Below are 22,022 nucleotides of genomic sequence, written 5' to 3' on the forward strand. Positions count from 1 at the left end.
ATGCCACCACATTACTGAAGAAAGTATTACGTACCAGAATTTTGAAAAATTGGTAAAGTGCCAATTTCTAGGCCCATAGGCTAGAATTACAGTATTGGCATAGTCCTCAAAGTTTCTGGTAGCTCCTTTTCTAGGCGGGTCAAGATTTTGTGGGTTAGTAGTGTTCTGCAGGCCCTGGTCCTTCATTCTCGAAGCCCGTGGTGACATTTCAGAAGAGCCTTCCTACGGTCTGAAACAGCTGGCTTGTAAAGGATAAGTCCCACCTCTGTTTCCCTATTAACCAACCAAATTCTAACAGATAATGATGTCATTCATGTAATCAGTAGGAACATTAGAAAGAACATCTGGTTTGTTTACTTGTTTGATGTGTTTTTGCCAATATGATCTAAAACCTCAGTGCTTTACCCATAACAGTTTCAGCTATTGTTTTTCAATTAAATGTTTTCAACATAATTTTAACAAAATATTGTATGTTTTAGAATTCTGTGTGCTACTATGTTGTAATAATACAAGAAAGCTGCTGCATTCTAATTAGAACAATGCCGATAGATCATTCATTTTGGAAAACAATTTGTAAATGGGCCAAGGTTAGAAGATAAGCAACACCATCTCTTATCTGGTTCTTTCTAAATGGAAAGAAATGAATGCATTTTTTTAAATGCACAAACCCTTTTTGTTTCCAGTGAACACATTAACCCGATAAGGCATTCTGAATGGTTCCAGTAAAGTTCTGTATAATTGCAATTGATCTTGAGAAGAGAAGGCTGGAAAATGTTCTGAATGAACATTTGTGAAATGCATCTCTGTCAAAGTTAAGAGGGATGATTCATTTGTGGCTACAGGCTATGTTGCCTGGCTGGGAGTTTAGTGCTATTCCTATTATAGGCATACATTGCAGTTTGACATATTCCACACCCAACTCAACTGGGCAACATTAGTTGACACCAACCCCATTTATAGCATAGGTAGCTCACGTCTACATTTTGTGGTTTGTTGAAGCCACACAGAAAACTTGTCAGTGAGTATGAGGCATCACTTTATCTTTTCACTGCTTTGACTAAACTGGTATTCTGTCCGTCAGTTAGATCAGCCAAACTCACTGTTAGAGCACAACATTTGCTAACGGCTCTGATAATTGTAATACCAGCCAATTCCGCCTCTTGAAAGGGATTCTGATGTCCAGTGAGCCACACAAATGCAAAATTAGTAGATCAGGATCCCTACATTTGTTTAGGGAATCCTTCTTCATATTTAAGAGGCGGGACCCCCTGGAATTTAGGAATGAAAAACTCCTAGTTCAGGGGCATAGTTGTTGACTCCTTACTTTAACAGCTGTTTGTCAGCCTTCTTCAATTTCCTTCTTACCACAGAACAGAAACCGGTCAGACCAATTGTCCTCACCCAAATAGGTTCTCACACTCGTCAATCTACCTGAACCCTTCCTCATGACCTGGTTCCACATAGTACAGTGCTGCTTCCTACAGGGAAGAATGCCACACCCATTATCCCAAATTCACAAATGAAACTGGCACTCAGTGTGATGTCAATGTCACACTAGCAAAAGGAAGAAATTACACTTCTAAATTCCAGATACATGCATCCTTAAAAGAAAAAAAAACATGAATGTGGACAAACACAAATGCTAGTGCTAGCCCCAAGTTAGGTAGGGGTGAGGAATAGGTTATGGCCACACATGATTAGAATGTTTCCATTGTCAGTTAGTAAGTTGATGGGTTTTTTCTGACCTCACAACCAAGGTCCCTTTACTCAGGAATGGCTTACATTTTATCATTTTTGTAGGGGAGATCAGGATGGAAATGAGATGAGGTGACTAACTGAATAGACTTTGGTGAGTAGCTTGGGTGTAAATTCCAGTGCAGCCTCAAAAGGGCTAGCTATTCGACTTGAGATTTTTTGCAGGTCTCCTTTTGTATGAGGGTAGGTGGGAGTTCCCATGAGAGATTGAACGGTACTGGGCACCCCTTTGTCAGCCTGGTCGATATAGTGGTAGTAGGAGATAGGTCAGTAAGCTTGTGAGGACCGGTCCCTATGCAAATCCCTGTTCTATGGTGAGTAGAGGATGTAGAGTGGGCAATGGCATGAATGCTGGGAATTATAGTATCAAAGGCTTTGAAGTGCTTGTGGTTTGTTTGAACCATGATGCAGATAGCTCTATTATTTGTGTGGGTATTCCTGGATTCAACGTGAATGATATTCTTTACTTCTCTGTTCCTATTTCTGTTTATTTGTATGAGGTAATGGTGAATAATATTTTTATATTGGTAATTTGTCAATTTTTTGTGAATAGATTAAGTCATCTGCAATTCTTTTTTGGTGATGAGGCTAATAAATGTGTCTACTATGGGGGTATCAGGATGGGTTGTCAGGGTATTATTTTTTAAAGTATAGAATGCTGCCTTGATGGTGACACTAGTGAATTAATTATTTGTGTTTGATTAGGAGAGTTGGCCCGATTCTGAAATTGTTTCCTGAGGTTTCAAGTCTAGGAATTCAGTGAGAGAGAATGATTTGCCACAAATCATTGCTGCCTAATAAATGCACTCAGAAAGTACCTTGTCAGGAAACTGTGAACTTGGTGCTATTGGTTAGTGGCCTAGCTTGCTAGGCTGAGTGGAGAGGAGGGCAAGCCAGGCACACAGGAGAACAAGTGAAAACCTTTGTCGTACACCCTTCACTGGGCCACACGGGCCAGGCAACCCTCTTTTTTGGATATACATAACGGTGATGCCTTGTCATTGGGTGTTCACCAGCCAATTGGTCTTGAGTGCACTGTGACGAATTGGATTCTGCTCTGCTTGAGTACAAGGATGAATAGGGGTACATGGCCTACTCAGCCCTCACACTTCTACAAACCAAAACCCAATGCAATCATAATGGTATAAAAAGCACAGTTAAGAAATATCCCTCCTTCGCCTTTTGTGGTAATCTGGGCCGAGGGAAGGCTATGCTCTTACAAGGGGTGTTAAAGTGAACCAGTAGTGACCCAAACCCAGTAACATTGCCCCAAATAATCAGAATGTTCAATAAAAGTTCGATAAAAATATATATACTTTAATTGAACACACCATCTGCAATAGAACAAATAGAAAATACTGAACAAAAATCCACCCCCAAAGGAAGAACAGAGAAGATGCTCCAGATTGAGGAAAGTAGCACTCCGAGCACAGTTCCAGGCATCATAGGAAAAGTACTCGCCACGTAAAGGACATGTTGTTGAAAATGGTGTAATCATGACCTGAACAGTCTCTAGGGCCCAAGTGGACGGAGAGGTCAGTTCAAGGTGAACAGTGCCTGGGTTCTGTTGTTGGCGGGTTGTCAGAGTCGGATCTGGTGTTGAACGTTGATGCGACTGGTTCAAGCTCGTTCGGATATGTTGGATCGTCTAGGCCCAGGCAGTAAGTGGCCGTTGAGTAGGGGCGAATGCAGTCTCTATGTGCAGTGGAATAAGTGCTCTCAATGATGCAGCTTGGTACGGTCCCAGGATTGCTTCGCAGTTGTGCCAGGCCACGTTGGGCTTTAGCTGCAGGGAGGGGTCGATGAGTGACGCTCCAGTGGTTCAAATCGGCAGGCAACAGTTGCCAAAGTGGTGATCTCGGGTGTGTTGATGTGCAGGTCGGTGAGGCAGCCATTCAAGGGTAAGCCGGGTCGAGCCCATAGTTGTGACCCCTGGTCAGAGTCAGCATGTGACTTGCTAGTGATTCAAATCTGGTCCTGGCGTCGATCAGTTGATTTAGGCCTAGCAAGTGACAGGCTCAGCAAGGGCACGATACAGAGTTGAGCTGTTTCAAAGTGCTCGCACCTTCTTTCGCTGAATCTGTAGGGCTCAGTGGGGGGGCTTGGCAAGTAACAGGATGATCACTGCCCAGTGGTGCTCAAGCACACACATTGCTACTAAGAGTTGATCAAGTTGCTTCTACTGAAGCCTCAGCATGTTGGAATGGTGTCCAATTTGTTTTCCATTCTACAAGCTGGCGGAAAATTCTGGGTCAAGTCAGGACACCTCTATCCTCCTTCTGCAGACTTCTTGGGCAGATTGATCTAAGTGGAGCAGAGTGTCTATCTTTAGCTCACATAAACCTTCAATATGTCTCCTACTCGGGGCCAAACTGGTGCCCAATTTCTTTTATTTCATGCCACCTCTACTTTGTTTATTTCTATGGAAAGAAAACACTTTAACATAAATGTTTTAAGTGTGTGGTTATTGAAATAGGTAAAGACAGCCATGGGCTGAATCTTGTCATTGATATATGCACGCATGTTTAAAATCGTATGAACGCTTTCAAGATGATATTGTCATTGTACTGCTTCTGTTCAAGACACAGAGCTCCTAGTGCATGGGGTCTTGTCTGAGTTGGGAATTGGTTTTCTTCAAAGATCACTCGTTCTGAGTGTTGCCACAAACTTATTTTCTCTGTGTTATGTAACCACATGGATTCTGGGTGGTGGGTCTCTGAGTAGTAGTGAAAATATGACCGCAATGGCTCATTGCAAGGCCCACAAAACTGTAGAAAGCAACATTGTTAAGATATCATTTGGTTTCATGATGCATACAAAGATTCTACTGCTGTGTAGCACGTGTGTTAATGGCAGCATACCTGGCATACGCAGGTTTGCACTGTAGTGCTCCCTCTCCCAGGTGCACCTCCCCCGGGTACATTTCGGAATCCTGTTTGATTTGTTTCAGCATCATTGGAAGAGTCCGAGCTCAAACTTGGACTTTGGTATTTGCGTCTAAATACAATATGCATCCTTTCTCAATTAGCTAAACCTCAACAAGTGGTAATAGAGCAGGTTTACATGTTTTCTATTTATTATCAGCATCTTGAATGGCTCTTCCCAGAGATAGCACAACAGCAACTCCTGGGAAACACAGCTGCTATGATCACATTCGGATTGTACTCTCCATTCCAAATGGGAGTTCAATGTTTTACCAAAAACATGCTTTCTTCGGGCTTTGTCATCATTTGGAAATCGAAACATTTGTTCCAATCTGTCTCTCTGGCTGTGTTTTGCGCAGATGTCCGGGGATGTGCTTACGACGTCTATTATTTTTTTACTTTGCCACGTATCTAAAGATGTGGCCATACATGCTCTACCACTCCCATTTCTCTCACAGACAAACAACATAAAGCTTGGCAGAGCATCTTGTTATTTTCTGTGATCTGATTTGAAGTTCCTGCTCTGCCTGAAGTCAGTCAACTCTTATCATATAGTGAAGATAGACCTTGACAACAGACTCTAGACTCAGGACTGTCACGTGGTATGTAGTGGTATAATGACAAATAATTCACAGTGAGCTTCCAATATTCATAATCCAGTTCAGAGGATTGTGAAAAGAAAATCAAAATATCGAGGCTGAGTACCCCAAAAGGAAATACACCGAACACGGGTTACAAAGGAACATACAAAGATCTTTATTTTATACTGAACAGTTTTCCAAGAAAAGTAACAGATAGCTATCGGCCCTCAGTACAACACAACGATCTGCAGCGTGGTTCAGTGTGCTTAGTGAGAGACGCTGTACATTAGAATTCGTTGTTCTTTTATACCATTTGCAAACATGATGTCCAAGCCTACTTCGGGTTAATATTCCTCTAATACATCACTGATCTAGGGTTCATGCCGAGTTTGCATATCCACATGCAATTAGTTTGCCTTTAATACATACGTCAACAAGCCTACATGGCAACTGTGTATTTTAGGATTTTTTATACAGGTCTTCTCAAACATTAATACAATGTAGATAAACAAGTGTTCTAAGTTCAGTATTTGAATACATTGTTCTTAACATATGCTCGCGGATTAGTTTCATTGGCGCGAGTCATCCTTTACACACAGGTCAACGAAGGACAAGGTCTCAGTTCACGACCCCAACAAGTGGCCTGCAGGCAAGTTACATATTAATGACACACAGAGGTCAAGACGGCCATGTTGTATTTCGGAATGACATCGTCCACCATTTTAACTCACAGGGTGACTTTACAGAGAGAACCTAAAATGGCGGATTGACCTAAAATGACGGCTTACATTGATTCTAAGGTCAGGACCTTGCAACACGGATTTCTTCGCAAGTGGCTTAAAGCAGCTTGGTGTAGGCCAATATACATATATTCATTGCAATACGAGGTAAGATATAATTTCCCGTTTGACAAACCATCCTTTTGGCCTATGCCAAGTGCTAAACTACTTTGGATCTCCTTGAAATAACTCCATGCATCATTGTCCATGCACCCTGAATCACTGTCAGAAATATCTATTGCCATCAGATCAATCGCTAAAATGTCCTTTAACACGTATTCCTTGGAGGTTTTATCTATCCGGGCATACACTTTATGTCCTATCGTACCTATCACTTGTGCGCAACATCCCCCTAGCATCGAACATATACTCGGTAGACACTGGATACAACAACAAAGGAACAACAGAATTCCCAAAATGATCAGTAAAACCGAAAGTACCTTCCAACCCCAAGATCGCAAGCAGTCCCAAAACCAAGCGCTAAAATCCCAGTTTCCCTCGGGAACATGCACTTCTGAACTAAGGACGTGCAGATTCTGTATTGCCTTGAAGATAGTTGGGGAGGAACCTGGCACGAAAACACAGCAAGCGGACCCCACTAATTTACACACTCCACCATGTTCAGCCAGAATGACATCTAATACCATCCGGTTCTGAAGCGCTACTAGTCTTATCGCTTTCTGTTCTAATGTCATATTATAGAGTATGTCCGTTGTCCGGTTGATGGTTCTCTCCAGTACTCTCGCTAGTCTTCAGCTATCTTCGGAATTCGCTATCTGTCCCTAAAACGGCACAAATGATTTTGCGACATCTCCCAAGACCTGTGCGGGAGTGTCGCCATTCTCGTCTCGCCGTGGACAAGCCTTTGAAACCTCTACTGTACTAGCTATAAATACCCCAGGTAACAGAATCCCTAAATAACAGGATCCCTCCCCGGACAACCATGGAAATGCTACATTACCGCAAACAAAGTAGACAGGTTCGCCTACATACAAAGTTCTGTCTTCCCCAGTCAAATATGCAACATTGGCACAACTTCTAAAATCTCCCATTGACTGAGTACCATTCCTCTGTATGCAAAAAGAAACTGAATCAGGGCTATGGTTAACAGTGTAAGAAGGAGGCATGGCATCCTTATTGCCTATCGGAGCCATCTTAAAGGAAATCAAAGAATGAAAAGGATGAGACAGTCTATCAGAAGGCCTAATAGAAGCAACGTTGAGCTTACTCCTATTTGCGAAAAGCGAGCATCCCAGAGGAGTCAGAACACGTTTCTCAAAATTATTCAAATTAGTGCCATCAAAGTTCCCCGAGATGCTATCGTTCCAACGGCCAAAGAACAGTGCTCTAAGAGAAGCATAACAAGCAGTTGTCAAAGGTAAAGGATGAATATACCAACCTAGCCCCTTTTCCCCATGTTGTGGTAAATGTGAGCAGACCCAACAGTTGGACTTATTAAAAATGGCATGCGTGGCATTCATGATAAGTAGCAGAGTATTGTTGTGGTACCTTTGTCTATGCTGGGAGTCCCTAGGGGACAGAGTATGCAAATGTACAAAGGGAGGAGGAACAGTAGGTAAATTTTCAGTCGGTAACAAGTACTCTAAAGGATGAGTTTCCTCGAGGTACCATAAGCCTAAGACAGTGACTATTATAAAACCAAATATTATTATAAGAACACAGCAATGCGTTTTTGGGGCCCATGTACTTTGTCCATTATCCCGGTTGGTCACACAAGTCCCATACGAGTGGTAGCGGTGGCAGGCATTGTAGTCTTCAAATGGAAACCCCCAAAGTTCGTTGCTGGCGACTCCCGGCCGCGCCACTTCTTAGTCCTTCCACAACCCTAGCCAACAGATTCCCCTTTCTCAGATTTGGGCAAAAACAAGCCCTCGATGATCCTTTCCTTCTCCGAATGCACAGCCGAACCGTGCCCTAAGTCTATTTTCTTGGACGCAGATTGTACCTCGCTTTTCCCGGCACTGATTGATCCGGAAACAATGTGTCATCACTTCCCGTTGGAAGCAACGTATCAGAAACAATTGAAGATGCCGAATTTGAAACGACAGTTTCCGGAAGCAAAACGTTTGGAGAGTGTGGAGACAACATGGCAGGTTTCCCAAGCCTCACGGGCTCAGAAAGATTCTCCGATACACTCTCAGCGCTATTTACTGCTTTGGGATCGTTGGTTGCAGCGTTAGCGAGGGGTTCTGTTTCTTCTGCATCATGTGGCACTGGGTGAGGAAGTTTCTTGACGTGCGATGCGTGGATCCACTTCTTTCTGCAAGAAACCCGCACCGTCGTATGTGTGACCAAGAGGACATGGAATGGGCCCTGCCAGCGAGATGCAAGGCAGGAAGAGCGTTCAAATGCCTTGATGAGCACCCAGCTCCCAGGCCGTATGCTGTGGCCCGGCCACTCTTATCGCACAGGTAAAGCCTCTCGCACCTGGTGATAAATCAAATACAGGTTTTTAGTCAACTGGCTGCAATAATCTGAATTTAATACATTTTCAACATTTCTCAAAGATCTACATTTAGGAAGGTTCCAGATATTGGCCGGTCTCCCCATTACCACCTCAAATGGAGAGAGCCCAGTCTTAGTTTGAGGGGTTGTACGCATGGCTAATAACACAATCTGTAAGGCGTCCGGCCATTTTAATTTAGTGCCGGCACACGTCTAAGCAAGCTTGTTCTTGATGATACCATTGTGTCTTTCTACTAGTCCGGCGCTCTGAGCGTGTCTGGCCGAGTGGAACCGTTTGTCGATCTGCAATGCCGCACATATCTGCGGAATTACAGCAGCGACAAAATGTGGACAATTGTCTGACCAGATGACTCTTGGTAGCCCGAACCGCGGGAAGTATTCTTTTAACATGGTTTTTGCAGTAGTCATGGCCATAGCATCTGTGACAGGGAAAGCCTCAACCCATTTACTAAAAGCACAGATGACCACTAATACGTACTTCATATTATTACAGCGTTCCATTTCAATCAAATCAAAGTGAATGACTTCGAAGGGAACAGAAGGTGGCCCAAAACTTCCCCTTGGAGTTGCTGTCCCCTTTCCCACATTATGTTGTAGGCAAATCATGCAGTCCTGAACATAGCGCTGGGCAATTTTCGAAATGTTGTCATTTGCCCAAACTTTCTCTAACATTTTCGTGACTTTCTGGGCACATATATGTGTAGGTCCATGGGCCATGATGACCATCATCATTACATAAGCGTCAGGGAGTAGCCGTTTCCCTTCAACTATGTCCACCCAGAACCCGTCATCAAGTTTCCCCAAGCCTTCAGCCCACCTCTTGGATTCTTCTAACGTGGCATTCCCTTTTCCTATGTCATCTGTAATCTTTCGATTTGCTGCACATTTTATGAAGGCTAACTGAGTAGGGAGCGCAAGCGCTGAGAGCAGTTGTACTATTAGGGAGCCATGTTGGATTTTGGTGCCATGTGAAGTTAAGAACCCTCTCTCTGACCAAAGTCTCCCAAAGTTGTGAACCACCCCAAAAGCATACTGACTATCAGTATATATGTTTACTGTGAGCCCTCCGGAAATTTCACAAGCTCGGATCAATGCTATAATCTCTGTGGCCTGCGCAGAGTTATGCGTGATTCTCTTGGTTTCCACGACCGTGCTTAATGTGGTGATTGCATAAGCAGCTGTGGATGTACCATCCGGAAGTTTGAAGCAGAAGCCATCACAAAACAGCTCTCCTTGCGGATTATTCAAAGGAGTGTCTTTCAAATCAATTCTACCCTTTGTCTCTTGTTCGGTAGTATACAGACAGTCATGTGACTCTTCATCGCTGCAAGCAAAACCTTGCGGGAAAGGTAGGAGTTCAGCCGGATTAAGAACACAACACCTCTTAATTTGGATGTGAGGAGAAAACAAGATCAATTTATATCTCGTCAACCGTGCGGAAGTGAGGTGTTGCGTTTGGGTTTGGTTCAGTAGAACATCTACAGAGTGAGGCACCATCAGGGTTAGATCATGGCCTAGGACCATTCCCTCACTCTGTTTTACAGACGCAGCAGCGACAGCTCGCAAACATCTTGGCAAAGCGCATGCTACAGGATCAAGGGCGGAAGAAAACTAACCGCACAGCCGATTCTTCCCTCCAGGTTCCTGCGTTAATACAGCCAAAGCACATCCATCACATTCATGCACAAACAACACAAAGGCCTTTTCATAGTTTGGTGTGCACAAAACTGGTGCCGAGCATAATGCAGTCTTGAGCAAGTCAAACGATTGCTGGTGTTCCGTGTTCCACGGCAATGGTGAAGAAATTCCCTTCTTTGTCAAAGCCAACATCCTTTTTGATCACTAGTGAAACATTTGGGATCCACAACCTACAGTAAGAAGCCATTCCTATCAAGGCTCTAAGTTCTGTGTATTTGGGACAGACATGCCAGAAATGTATTTTATTCTTTCAGGTGTCAATCTTCTTCCCTCCTTTGACAGGAGATGGCCTAAATAGGCGACCTCCTGGCAACAATATTGAAACTTTTTAAGCAAAGCTTTGTGACCATGTTTAGCCAGATGAATAAGCAACAACACAGTGCCCTCCTTGCAGGCACTTTCAGAGTCTGCAGCTAAAAGCATGTCATCAACATACTGAAGCAATGTACAAGTAGAGGGCAATTCAAGAGTATCAAGCTGTTCTTTCAAAGCCCTATCGTAGATGCTAGGACTCTCTGCGTAACCTTGAGGTGCACGAGTAAATGTGAACGAGCGTCCCCCTAAGGTGAACGCGAACAAGTATTTACTATCCTTGTGTATAGGAATACTAAAGAAAGCATTCTTCAGGTCCACAACACTAAAGTTAGTAGCTGTAGCTGGAATCATGGTCAATATTGTCGTCACATCAGGCACAATTGGAAATTGCGGAGTGACGACTTTATTAATGGCACGTAAATCAATTATGAAACGGAATGGAATTGCATTATCGTCTTTCTTGTACAGGGGTAAAATCTACTATTGTACTATTGCACAAACTTCCTGAAATTTCCTCAATCACCCCGCGATGCACAAAATCGGAAACAATGCATTTCAAAGCTTGCTCGCCCTCAACTGAAATCTCATACTGGGGAATGCGTGGCAGCTCAATTCCATGTTTCAAGACTATCTTAACAGGCTCAATCTGTAAAACACCAACTTCATTGTCATCAATTGCCCATAAACTCTCTGGTACATCAATTAATTCTGGCGGCAAAGGTCTAGTCCAGAATTGCGAGACAGAAAGTTGCTGTGGTGAAATCGTTAAACACACTCCATCGGAAGAACAATAAATTATTGCATTTAATTCTTTCAATAGATTTAAACCCATCAAATTCTCCCCACAATTTGAAGTCAAAAGGAATGGACAGTGGTCTGTAAAGGGACCCAAAGAAATAGGTACCGGAGAAGAAACTGGACAAACAACTGGTGTGCCAGAAAACCCTACAGAAACATTGGTTTGCCCTGACAGTGGAATGTTTGGAACCCGAGACTGATCAATGGAACACTTCTGTGCTCCAGTATCTATCAAAAACGGATGTTTCCTATTTCCCACTACCATTTCCACGTAGGGACCTTTCTGATTGACGGGAATAGGTGTAGGTTCCAAACCCTCCTTCTGGCAATCCTAATGAAACAGAATATCATCAAAAGGAAGCTCTTCAGATCCAGCAGAAGGATAATCCAATATATTCCTAGTATCCACACTTGGAGTCTGATTATCCTTTGAGAAAGGTTGCTGAGGATCCTGTGCAAACTGACCTCTACCAGGGCCCCCTACTCCCGGGTGACCTCTGGATCGTCTACCCATATTCCCAAATGTGTTATTCGACCTCTGTTGAAGGACTGGGCATTGTGCACGCCAATGACCCTCTTGTCGACAATATGCACACTGGTTAATGTTCACAGGACCCAAGGGCACATTCCCTTGTGGAACCTACTGACCTCTAATCTGCGAACTACCCCCTGCGGGCCTCTAACAATTTGCTTTAATAATACTTCAGTCTTTAAATCACCTTTTCGTTTTTCAACTCTATCTTTTTCATTATTGACACGATTCTCGTAGTACTGAGCCATGTGCAGTACTTCTGATTGGGATTTCGCCTGCCAAGCGCTCTCAGAAGACATCATTTCTGACTGGATGTCAGGCAGCAATCCAAACACAAATTTGTCCACAAATAATCTTTTCCCAGACTCTGTGCCTAAGTCTTGTCCGCTGAAATCCGAGAATACCTGTTCAAACCGATTAAAGAACTCGGTAGCAACCTCAGACTTCCCCTGGGCACAGGCCGTAAACTTGTCCCAAATAATTATTTCCTCAGTAATTATGGTTTTCAATTTTGCAATAATTCTATCAGGCAAAGTTAGTATCACCTGGGGCGGTCTTTCACCAGCTGGCCTTTCTCCATCAAATCTAGTTATGTTTGCCCATGTATCTCCCAACCCTGTTACGTCGTCTATTGTCCTAACTTGTTTCCACAAATCTACGGGCAGGAGTACAGGAAATAACAAATCAATATTGCCTAGGGTGAACACTGAGTACTGCAAGACGGACTCTATTTCTTTATAGAATCCTGTTGGATTTTTCCTAATATCAGGAATAGATTGTCTAATAGTATTCACTTCCTGTCTTGAGAACGGGACATGAACAAACTGTGATACATAATGTGCAGGAATGTTCACAGCGACTATATTTGCTGCAGGATCAGCCGCAATCTCCACCTTCGGGACAAATGTCGGAGGAACCTCTCTCATAGGCAACTGAGAAGTAGGCAACTCCGAACGCTTACTAAGCAACAGAGCTAAGTCGAGCCCTAAAGCAGTCGAAGAAGTGTCAAGTGAAAAAAGCTCTCTTATAAATACTCAAACCTCTGTGGGACAACTCATTTTTCTCTTTACACAATCATCCTGTAGGTACTCTATCATTACCTGTATCACTTTCCTCTTCATTTCTGGCGTATACTGACTGTATGTGTCGTATACCTCAACTGGAGTTATTGACATATTTGAAATCCATCTAAGCACATCTTTCGTACAAATTCGTGCTTCCTCAGATATCGATCTTCGACAAGGAAGCAACCGTGTCTGTACCTACATGCTTCCCCCCTCGTCATCCTCATTCTGTAACCTTTCCAACTCCTTTCTATACTCAAATAACCTCTTGACATGCTCATTAACTTTCTCCACAGTGTCTCTTGAAAACGCTAAAGTGTTTAGATCCCTTAACCCTTCAGGGAGATCTGTATTATTTAATTTGCCCCACATTAAACATAAATAAATCCCTAAAACTTCAATAAAAACATTTTTCTCAGGAAAATTATCCATATTAAAAAGTGTGGCAAAAACATTAGCTTGATCATCTCTCTCCATACAATGCTTAGCCCATGCAATCAAATCTCTTCCCTGGCGGTACAGTATTGCGAGTGACAACGCTTGACCCCGCACCCTGATCGGCTACACGCGGCACAAGACCACTTGGAAGAGGGGGAACAGGCAAATTCAATGGAGGTACTGTTAGTGGTGCAATAGGAACGGATGGAGGAATAGGTGGAGGAATAGTAACTGGAGGGAGAGGAACATTAGGAGGAGCAGGAACAACAGGAAGAGGCAAAGCAGCAGGAAGAGGAACATACGGAGGTGGCACAGAGGCACCAGGTCTTCTTCGTTCATTTAACAATTTGTCGATGAATTCGTCGGAAACATGAAGGTCTTTAGAAGGATACATTTTCTGAATTCCAAGTGAAAAAGCCCTATCCATATTCCTAGTCGACTCAGAATATTTATCTTGGTCATATAATAATGCTTTTTTGGCTTTCATTTTATGACGGCGTGGATGTTTTTCGTTACTCTTAAATTGCTGCAACGCTTCTTTTTTCCAATTCTGCAAAACATTGAATGCTGCAGGTCTAGCCTTTTTCTTTAATAGAATCGACTCTAAATAGTCAATACGAGGGATTTCAAAACTACCATTAATTGGCCACTGAAGTTCAGAGGCATGACTGGTTTGTCTTTGTCAAATATCATTAAACACTATACTTCCAATGCCATGCTTACAGTACATAGTACACGCCAGCGACCACTCCTGTGGTGCAGGACGGCTAAATTCCAAAGATTGTCTATCGCTGTGGAACACGCCCTGAAGCAGGTAGACAATTTCCCAGGCATATCAAATTATTGGTGTTACCTGGTCAATGATTGTGTCTGCAGATACAATAGACCAAAATCAAATTATCAGGATTATTTAAGAGTCGGGTCACGACTCACCTGATCGATTCCTAAGGAGGTCCGATCGGATTACAAAGAATCTTACCTAACTAATCTTACCTCATGTTTGGTGATTTCGGAAAATCTGCCCGCCTCGATAAGTGGACCCTCGTCAAGATGCCGTCTCGGACCACAAGCTAATCGTCCAGGGATCGGGTCGTGCAGCGGTGCTGAGGTGGGGCGTCTCGTTCAGAAGGGGCCCCTTATTTTGTCACACCATCCGATCCCGGTCCGATAGCAAGTGTCAACCTTCGACAATCCGGCATCATTCTTGAGGGTCCCTATTCGGGTGCCAACTGTGAAAACAAAAGCAAAATATCGAGGCTGAGTACCCCAAAAGGAAATACACCGAACATGGGTTACAAAGGAACATACAAAGATCTTTATTTTATACTGGACAGTTTTCCAAGAAAAGTAACAGATAGCTATCCGCCCTCAGTACAACACAACGAACTCCAGCATGGTTCAGTGTGCTTAGTGAGAGACGCTGTACATTAGAATTTGTTGCTCTTTTATACCATTTGCGAACATGATGTCCAACCCTACTTCGGGTTAATATTCCTCTAATACATCACTGATCTAGGGTTCATGCCGCGTTCGCATATCCACATGCAAGTAGTTTGCCTTTAATACACCTTGACACACTTGTGTATAGGCGCATTACAAATTCCATATCATATCATACATACGTCAACAAGCCTGCACAGCAACTGTGTATTTTAGGATTTTTTATACAGGTCTTCTCAAACATTAATACAATGTAGATAAACAAGTGTTCTAAGTTCAGTATTTGAATACATTGTTCTTAACATATGCTCGTGGATTAGTTTCATTGGTGCAAGTAATCCTTTACACACAGGTCAACGAAGGACAAGGCCTCAGTTCACGACCCCAACAAGTGGCCTGCAGGCAAGTTACATATTAATTACACACAGAGGTCAAGACGGCCATGTTGTATTTCGGAATGACATCGTCCACCATTTTAACTCACAGGGTGACTTTACAGAGAGAACCTAAAATGGCGGATTGACCTAAAATGGCGGCTTACATTGATTCTATGGTCAGGACCTTGCAACACGGATTTCTCTGCAAGTGGCTTACAAGCAGCTTGGCGTAGGCCAATATACATATATTCGTTGTAATAGGAGGTACGATATAATTTCCTGTTTGACAGGATGACAGCTGGATTTAAGGGTACTCTGTTACGGATGGATGAATAACGCCAGGATTACTATCTTCACATACAAAGGGCAACCATTTAGCTCTGTGCTTGGTAATAACTGAACAATTAAGTGTGGTGAATCGAAACCACGTTCTGGATTGATGAAAACAGAGTCAAGGAGATCGAGCGTACTTCTATTCCCTAAATGTAAATGATCAGTACTCCATTATATACACTTTCAACCCTCCTGAGAAGAATTGCCACTTTCTGACATGGACCTACATTTCAGACGTAACCTTCTCAACCACGCAATCACTTTCTACTGAGAGTTTGCGTTCTGTGGGAATTCTCAGAGGTCGCCCTAGGGTGGGGCGTAGGCGTGACTTGGGTGCCAATGTTTGCTATTTAAACCAACATAGACAATACAAAATGACGAAGAAACCTAGCTTATCACGTAGAGAGTGCGAGAGGGACCCTTAAATGTGTGTAAACCTGGAAAATGTTATAGGATTTTCATTAATTACTATTATTACTTTGTAGCCTTGGCTGCTTCTGGAAACCAGAGACTGTGGGCTTTGTAGTGGATTAATTTAGGGACCTCATGCTACACTATCCCACTTGAGCACTCGGACTAACCCCAGTTCACCTTTGATCCAATTCCACCTCCACGCTTGTGCAATCAATCTCATGGATCAGCGGGAAGACCATGATCATTAGGAACTCACCGGTGGGTGCAGGGCTTTGGACGACCTGTGCAGCTGCATGCTCATACCCTCTAAACTCCCTTCTGATGACCGCTTGGGCAGACTGCTTTCTAATGCTAGCCTGGAAATGGGGATGTCACGTTTTCCTTTGTATGCTCACAGAAAAATACACCAACATACTGTAATGTTTCCCTATTTGAAAACAAAGCTCATTATAAAGTTATTTCCTTTTGAAAGTTGGTAATGACTTTGTGGATTGTTGGAATTACATGGCCTTTAGTCAGCTGCATTTTGCTTCCTTGAGGATTAATAATTGGACAGCTTCAGAAAGATGCATAAAGAAGGCGATTATATTTAATAATTGACCTTTGGTCATAGCAAGAATTTAGAGTGTGCAAGAAGCCCCTTGTGTTGTGTGAACTTCAAACCACCAAAATGTAGAGTTGCTCTAGAACTACATGTTCCTTTTGTGGGGTGATCTAGGGCTTTACTTTTGCATGGTTGCTGCAGTTCTGGGTTATTTTTGACTAAACAATACACTATCAAAACGCTAACTATCCCAATGTGGCGGTACCTTTTAACTATCGAAATTGTAAATTCATTCTCGAGATAATTTGATGTGATTCGTCTGGTTCTGAAAAGACCATTTGTGTTATACCTGTAGCAGCGGCATTGCAAAGTGCTATTGTTGCAGAATTTTTGCATGTACACGGTGCTGTCATTTCTCTTCACTCATTATCAAATGTTTCTGGGATACTCCCGATATTGTCAGATTGAATGGTATCCCCACCTGCTGGGATTTAAAATTTTTGGAAGCACCTGAGGTTGCAAAATAAATGACAAATCAAACCTTTTTTTGCAAGCAGATGATAAACTGTTTGGTTCTTTAGTAACACGGAATATCCAACATGAAAATGAAACATTAAGGCTACTGGAACTTTCCAAAAGCATTTTAGGACATATGTGTAAATATATCGATTATGTTACCAAAGCCAGAATTTAGGCACATAGGAACTGTTGGAAAAAAGAAAAACAAGATTTAAATTCCACCTTTTTGGTACAGAAATATCCAAGTCTTTGGGCCTCATTACAAGTGAGGCGGTAAAGGGTTAACGGCGCTGGCGCCGTTAATCCCGTACCATCTCATTACGAGGTCCCCTTGCGGGACCCGCTCTGGATGCCTGGTTTTACCAGTTGTCCTTTGTGGGTCCCGCGAGGGGACCAGCATGCTAACAACGGGCTCGTCATTAACGGAAATACCGGGCCCTCCAAAGTCAGAATGGCCTGGTATTTCCCCATTCAGGGACCACGGACCCGGGTTTGGAGGCAGCCATGCCCTTGTTAAGGGCATGGCTGCCTCCAAACACGTAATGAGACACTTTGTGTTCATGCAGTGATGGATATTTTCCTATCTTGAATGGAATTGGCCTTTAACAGTATGTGCAAATTTTTGTTCTCTTGCTGCCAGCGAATCAAATGATCTTATCAGGCACTAATCAAGTGCTAGGTTTGTAGCTTCACTGAACATTTGTCTATCTTCCCCCTGCAGGTGCTGACACTGGCTAGCAATGAAAGAATCCCACTGAACCCTTCCATGAGGCTAGTGTTTGAAATCAGTCACCTTCGTACCGCCACCCCAGCCACAGTGTCCAGAGCAGGTAACGTGTCTTACTGCAGCGTATGGATTGGAATGCTTTGCAATTTCTGTCTCGGGACATATTTTGCGTATGTATGGAATGGCTATTTGGTCTTCACTCCACACATCACAGATTCTCACCTCTGAATACTAAGAATGATAACGTCGAATGGATCCAAAATTGCTGTCTCAGCTGTAGGAAAAGAGCAAATTGTTTTGATAAAGTATCTCTAGTACTTCACAAATGACCTCTGCATATGTCTTCCTTAAATTGGCTATGAATATTCCTGTTCCAAACCCATAACCGTGAAGGATCCACTTGAGCAATCAAGCAACATCTCACAGTATTAATACAGCTGCTACAGGGATCTCTGTTAACCCCAGATCAATGGTTCAAATCCTCCTTAGGAAAATACCTTCACCTGCGTTAGGTCCAAATAAGAGTTTCGTTACTGTAACACATTTTATTAGCGTATAGAGAAATTAGTGTGCACTGTAAGTTGTTGTGATGAATTGGCATCTGGCAAGGTTTAGAATGCCCTGGCTTGTTTTTTATTATTAAGTAATAAAATGATGCAGCTAATTCCACTGCTGAAAGGGAAATCTGCAAATCCGATTCCCCTGCCATAAACTCCATGCCAAACCCGTAGTGTGTACTTGTGCCAGGATGCATCAGCATCCTGATTTGCAGCACCTGCTCTAGCAGTGGCAGAGAGCAGGTTCCGAGGTCACAGGTGCCCCCTTGACAGTTGCAGTGCCATCCAAGTCTCTGCAGCACGGGGGCTGCATTTTAAATATGCACCCCTGCTCCAAAAACTGCATACCTCTGGAGGTCTTGTTCAGGTGGCACACTCAACTGGAAATAAAAGCCATACATGAGTTAGGGTATGGTTTCCATCATCTCTGAGTTGTTCCAGCCACATTAAATTGATTTCACACATGTCAGCCCGGTGGGCCCAGTTCAGCTGTGGAAGGATTATGTGAATTTGTCCCAGACAAGGCCCACCTCTGTCCATTGACAGGTATTGGGGCATTGCTTCTCTTTGTGCCTTTTAAGGGCAGGTAACACCTTTTCCCCCAGGACAGCCACTATACAGGATGCTGGCCTGGGACCAGAAAGCAAGAGGCACACCTATTCACAGAGAGGCAGGCCTTACACCAGGGACCTGCATTTCTAAAGGCATTTGATACTATTGAGATGGAAAGGGGGCGTGATAGTGTAGCCAGAGAGGGATCTGTAATTTTTTTAGAGGGTGCCGCCATGTTGATTCTCTCTGCCTGTCTTCTTCTTTCCTGTCCCCTCCACTTTCTCTGGAGTAAAGCACTTAGGGTGTGAGGTAGAAGTGCAAAGTCCACACATTTCAAGAGCAGGGACTCTTGAAGCAGGCTAGCACAGGCACAAACACAGGACCGATCACCTGTGGACTTTTGCCTATAAAATAAGCGGTTGATTACCACTTCATTGGATCATCACTTGAGAAGATTTCATTGGACCCTGCTGATAGAGCATTCCTTTCTAAAAATACTCCATTTGTGAGGTGAAGGCAGGTGTTCTAAAGGCAGAGTCAAGATGTGTCCCCTAACACCAGTGACCATTGGGGTGATCTGCTTCTGCAACAGGACCTGCCTCTCTGCCAACCACAGCGGAACCCAGGACCTCACCGTGTTGGAGGACCCTTTCTGTTGTGTGCCAGCCTCCCCCTGTTTGGGAGCCTGAGACCAAGGGCCCATCTTGTCCCTGGAGTGGGACTCTCAGCAACCTAAGAAGTGATCTGCTGCTGGAGCAAGACCACCCCTCTGCCAGCCACAGGACATCACAGTGTTTAAGGACACAAGGACCCCTGCCGTTGTGTGCCAGACTCCCCTGTGTTTGGGAGCACAAGAACAGGACTCTTCTTGTCCCATAGCCCCTGTATTGGGACTTGTAGCACCCTAAAGCCATGATAGCCGGGATCCTAGTGTTTTCTGCCATTGAACTGCTTGGAGCATGTTTCAAGAACGTTTCAATGCTATATGAACCAGCAGGCTGCTCCGTTGCTGCCTTTTGCTCTCTTCCGATCTTTGCACAGTGCCAAGAAGTCTGGGTCGGCTTTGCCAAACCACCAAGAGCTGCATGAGGCGTGAGGGCTGAGTGGGCGTTTTAGCCTCTACTCATCCTTGTACTCCTGCAGGGCAGCAGTCAATTACTCACCGCTCTTTAGAAGTCTATACAATGATTACATTTGCTGTAATGCCTTTGTTTTAATGTATGAGGGTACGTTTACCTACTATGTAACATGGGGTTTTACTTTTACATCGACAGTATTTCCTCAGAAACAAGCCGTGTAGCTCAAAAATGACATTCCAATATCAGCAATTTCTTTAAGACTGATTTTGCCTACGAGGAGTCACCAGACTCCAAATCTTTGGAAAAGTGCTGCAGCTTTGGGCACAGGTGCAAGAAGAGCATAGCACGTGTTCCATTACATGACAGTGAACTGTTCAATATGGAGTAAGATAAACACACTCCCCACCTCCCCACAGTGCTCTGGGAAAAGTATGAGTTCACACATGTTCCATCTAAAATGTCTGCGCAGGATCTAGGACCCACACAACTTTCTCAAGTGGTCTTTTATGCAGAAGTCTGTTGAATGTGAAATGCCTCTGTATACGCAAACTGGTTGATGTCCACAGAAAACGCATTGCTTTGATCAGAAATTCACAGATGTTCCTTTTTTTCGGTAGCAGCATTTTATTTGTAGCAGCACACGTTGCTTGCTTAGGTTTAGAAGAGGGAGCGTTAGCCGTTAGAGCACCTGATAATCTCATCCAGGCATTACTGGGATTTTCCATGTTTCTTTGCAGAAAGAGCGACCGAAAACCTTGAAGATATTTTCATGCAGGTCACTAAAACATCCCAGCAGCAGAAAGGCATTTTCTTAAACGTCAAAGGGGGATATTTTTGCTTCCAGGTTTTCAGAGTGCGAAACAACATATTTCCGAGCACATGACCCGGAGACCTGGAGTGAAGTGGAGCCGGCAAAGGTCTCGCGGTAGATACCTTTGGCATGGAACTGCTCAAATGACCTTGTTGATTAAAATCGCCTGTGGACTGACCTCCAGGGACAAAGGAAATACAACATGCATCACTAGAATGCATGAACACAAATAGAAGATTCACATGTTTAAATTAAGCATATGGAAAAAGAGGTTTCCTATCGGAAGGAACACGTCATTAAATTGGTGGCTATAGGGTCACCATGATCCCCTTTCTCCACTTAGAAATATTTGCTTAGAGTAAACTTGGTATAGTCTGTCTGAGGGGCCTGAATAACAGAAAGACCTATCTAGTACCCCAGATTAGGGTGTGAAGTGAGAGTATTTTACTCCTTATTTCTGGGAGTAAAAAGATTCTTTAGCTAGTAAAACGCGAAGTCCTATTTGCAAAAGGAATATTTTATGAGCGAGTAAAAATGTGTTTTAACTCTAAAGCAGATGTTTTTCTAATAAATATTTCTCTGAACCTAGGTATTCATGCACATTAAAAGATACATTTTTTCCGCCTCAGATTATTAAGTAAAAGCAGCAGAGTTGTATGCTGCGGCACCATGTTTACTTCTGGTCTGAACATAGCATGGAGCTGTGTGCTTCAAAGCAGGGTGACAGGCTCTTATGTTTGTGTTTCCTATTTTCTTTTGTTGTGAGTAATGTACTACCTATTTTTCATTTTTGGGAGCATTTAGATATTTTTAGGGAGTAAATTGACTGATACACCCATTTATCTGAAGGGCTCAGTCTGTCTGTACAATATAACTACAGCCTCAGTATCTAACTACTGCCCTGTATTTTGCTGTCGGCCTTTTCTCCTTTAACTGTTCCTTCAAATGTCTGTACATGTGCCTCGTGGACCTTCTAAACTGTTCTTAGGAAAATTATGTTGCTGAGTTATGTCAAGGCAGCTTCTTCTGCTCGTATCGTTCCAGGCCACTTTGACTGACCCTTTTGCTGCCTATCCTTTCTGTTGAGTTCTTTGGAGTTCATCTCTAGTTCCTACTGCTTGTTCAGGTACTCATGTGCAGGCTGATGTTGTCAGGCCATATAAGAACGGGATGCAGCTCTCTTATGCGCCTCTTTAAGTAATCGATTCCGTTTCCTGATGTGACAGAAATATGTAAAGTGATGGCACAGGATAATTGTTGCATTACTGTTGCAGCTCGGTCTTATAATCATTGAGGCA

The 22,022-nt window shown here is 43.3% G+C and overlaps 1 protein-coding gene across 2 annotated transcripts in view; it reads left to right on the forward strand.

Moving 5' to 3' along the window:
• DNAH9 (dynein axonemal heavy chain 9) overlaps positions 1 to 22,022 on the forward strand; it is a 1,527,051-nt gene that overhangs the window by 475,944 nt on the left and 1,029,085 nt on the right. For both annotated transcript variants that reach the window (XM_069654516.1, XM_069654515.1), the window contains exon 34: positions 17,720 to 17,828. In XM_069654516.1, the coding sequence (XP_069510617.1) occupies positions 17,720 to 17,828 (109 nt within the window). The remainder of the gene's footprint in view (positions 1 to 17,719; positions 17,829 to 22,022) is intronic.

This window comes from Ambystoma mexicanum, chromosome 3q (genome assembly GCF_040938575.1).
Source record: "Ambystoma mexicanum isolate Mex_15411 chromosome 3q, UKY_AmexF1_1, whole genome shotgun sequence".
Taxonomy (NCBI): domain Eukaryota; kingdom Metazoa; phylum Chordata; class Amphibia; order Caudata; family Ambystomatidae; genus Ambystoma; species Ambystoma mexicanum.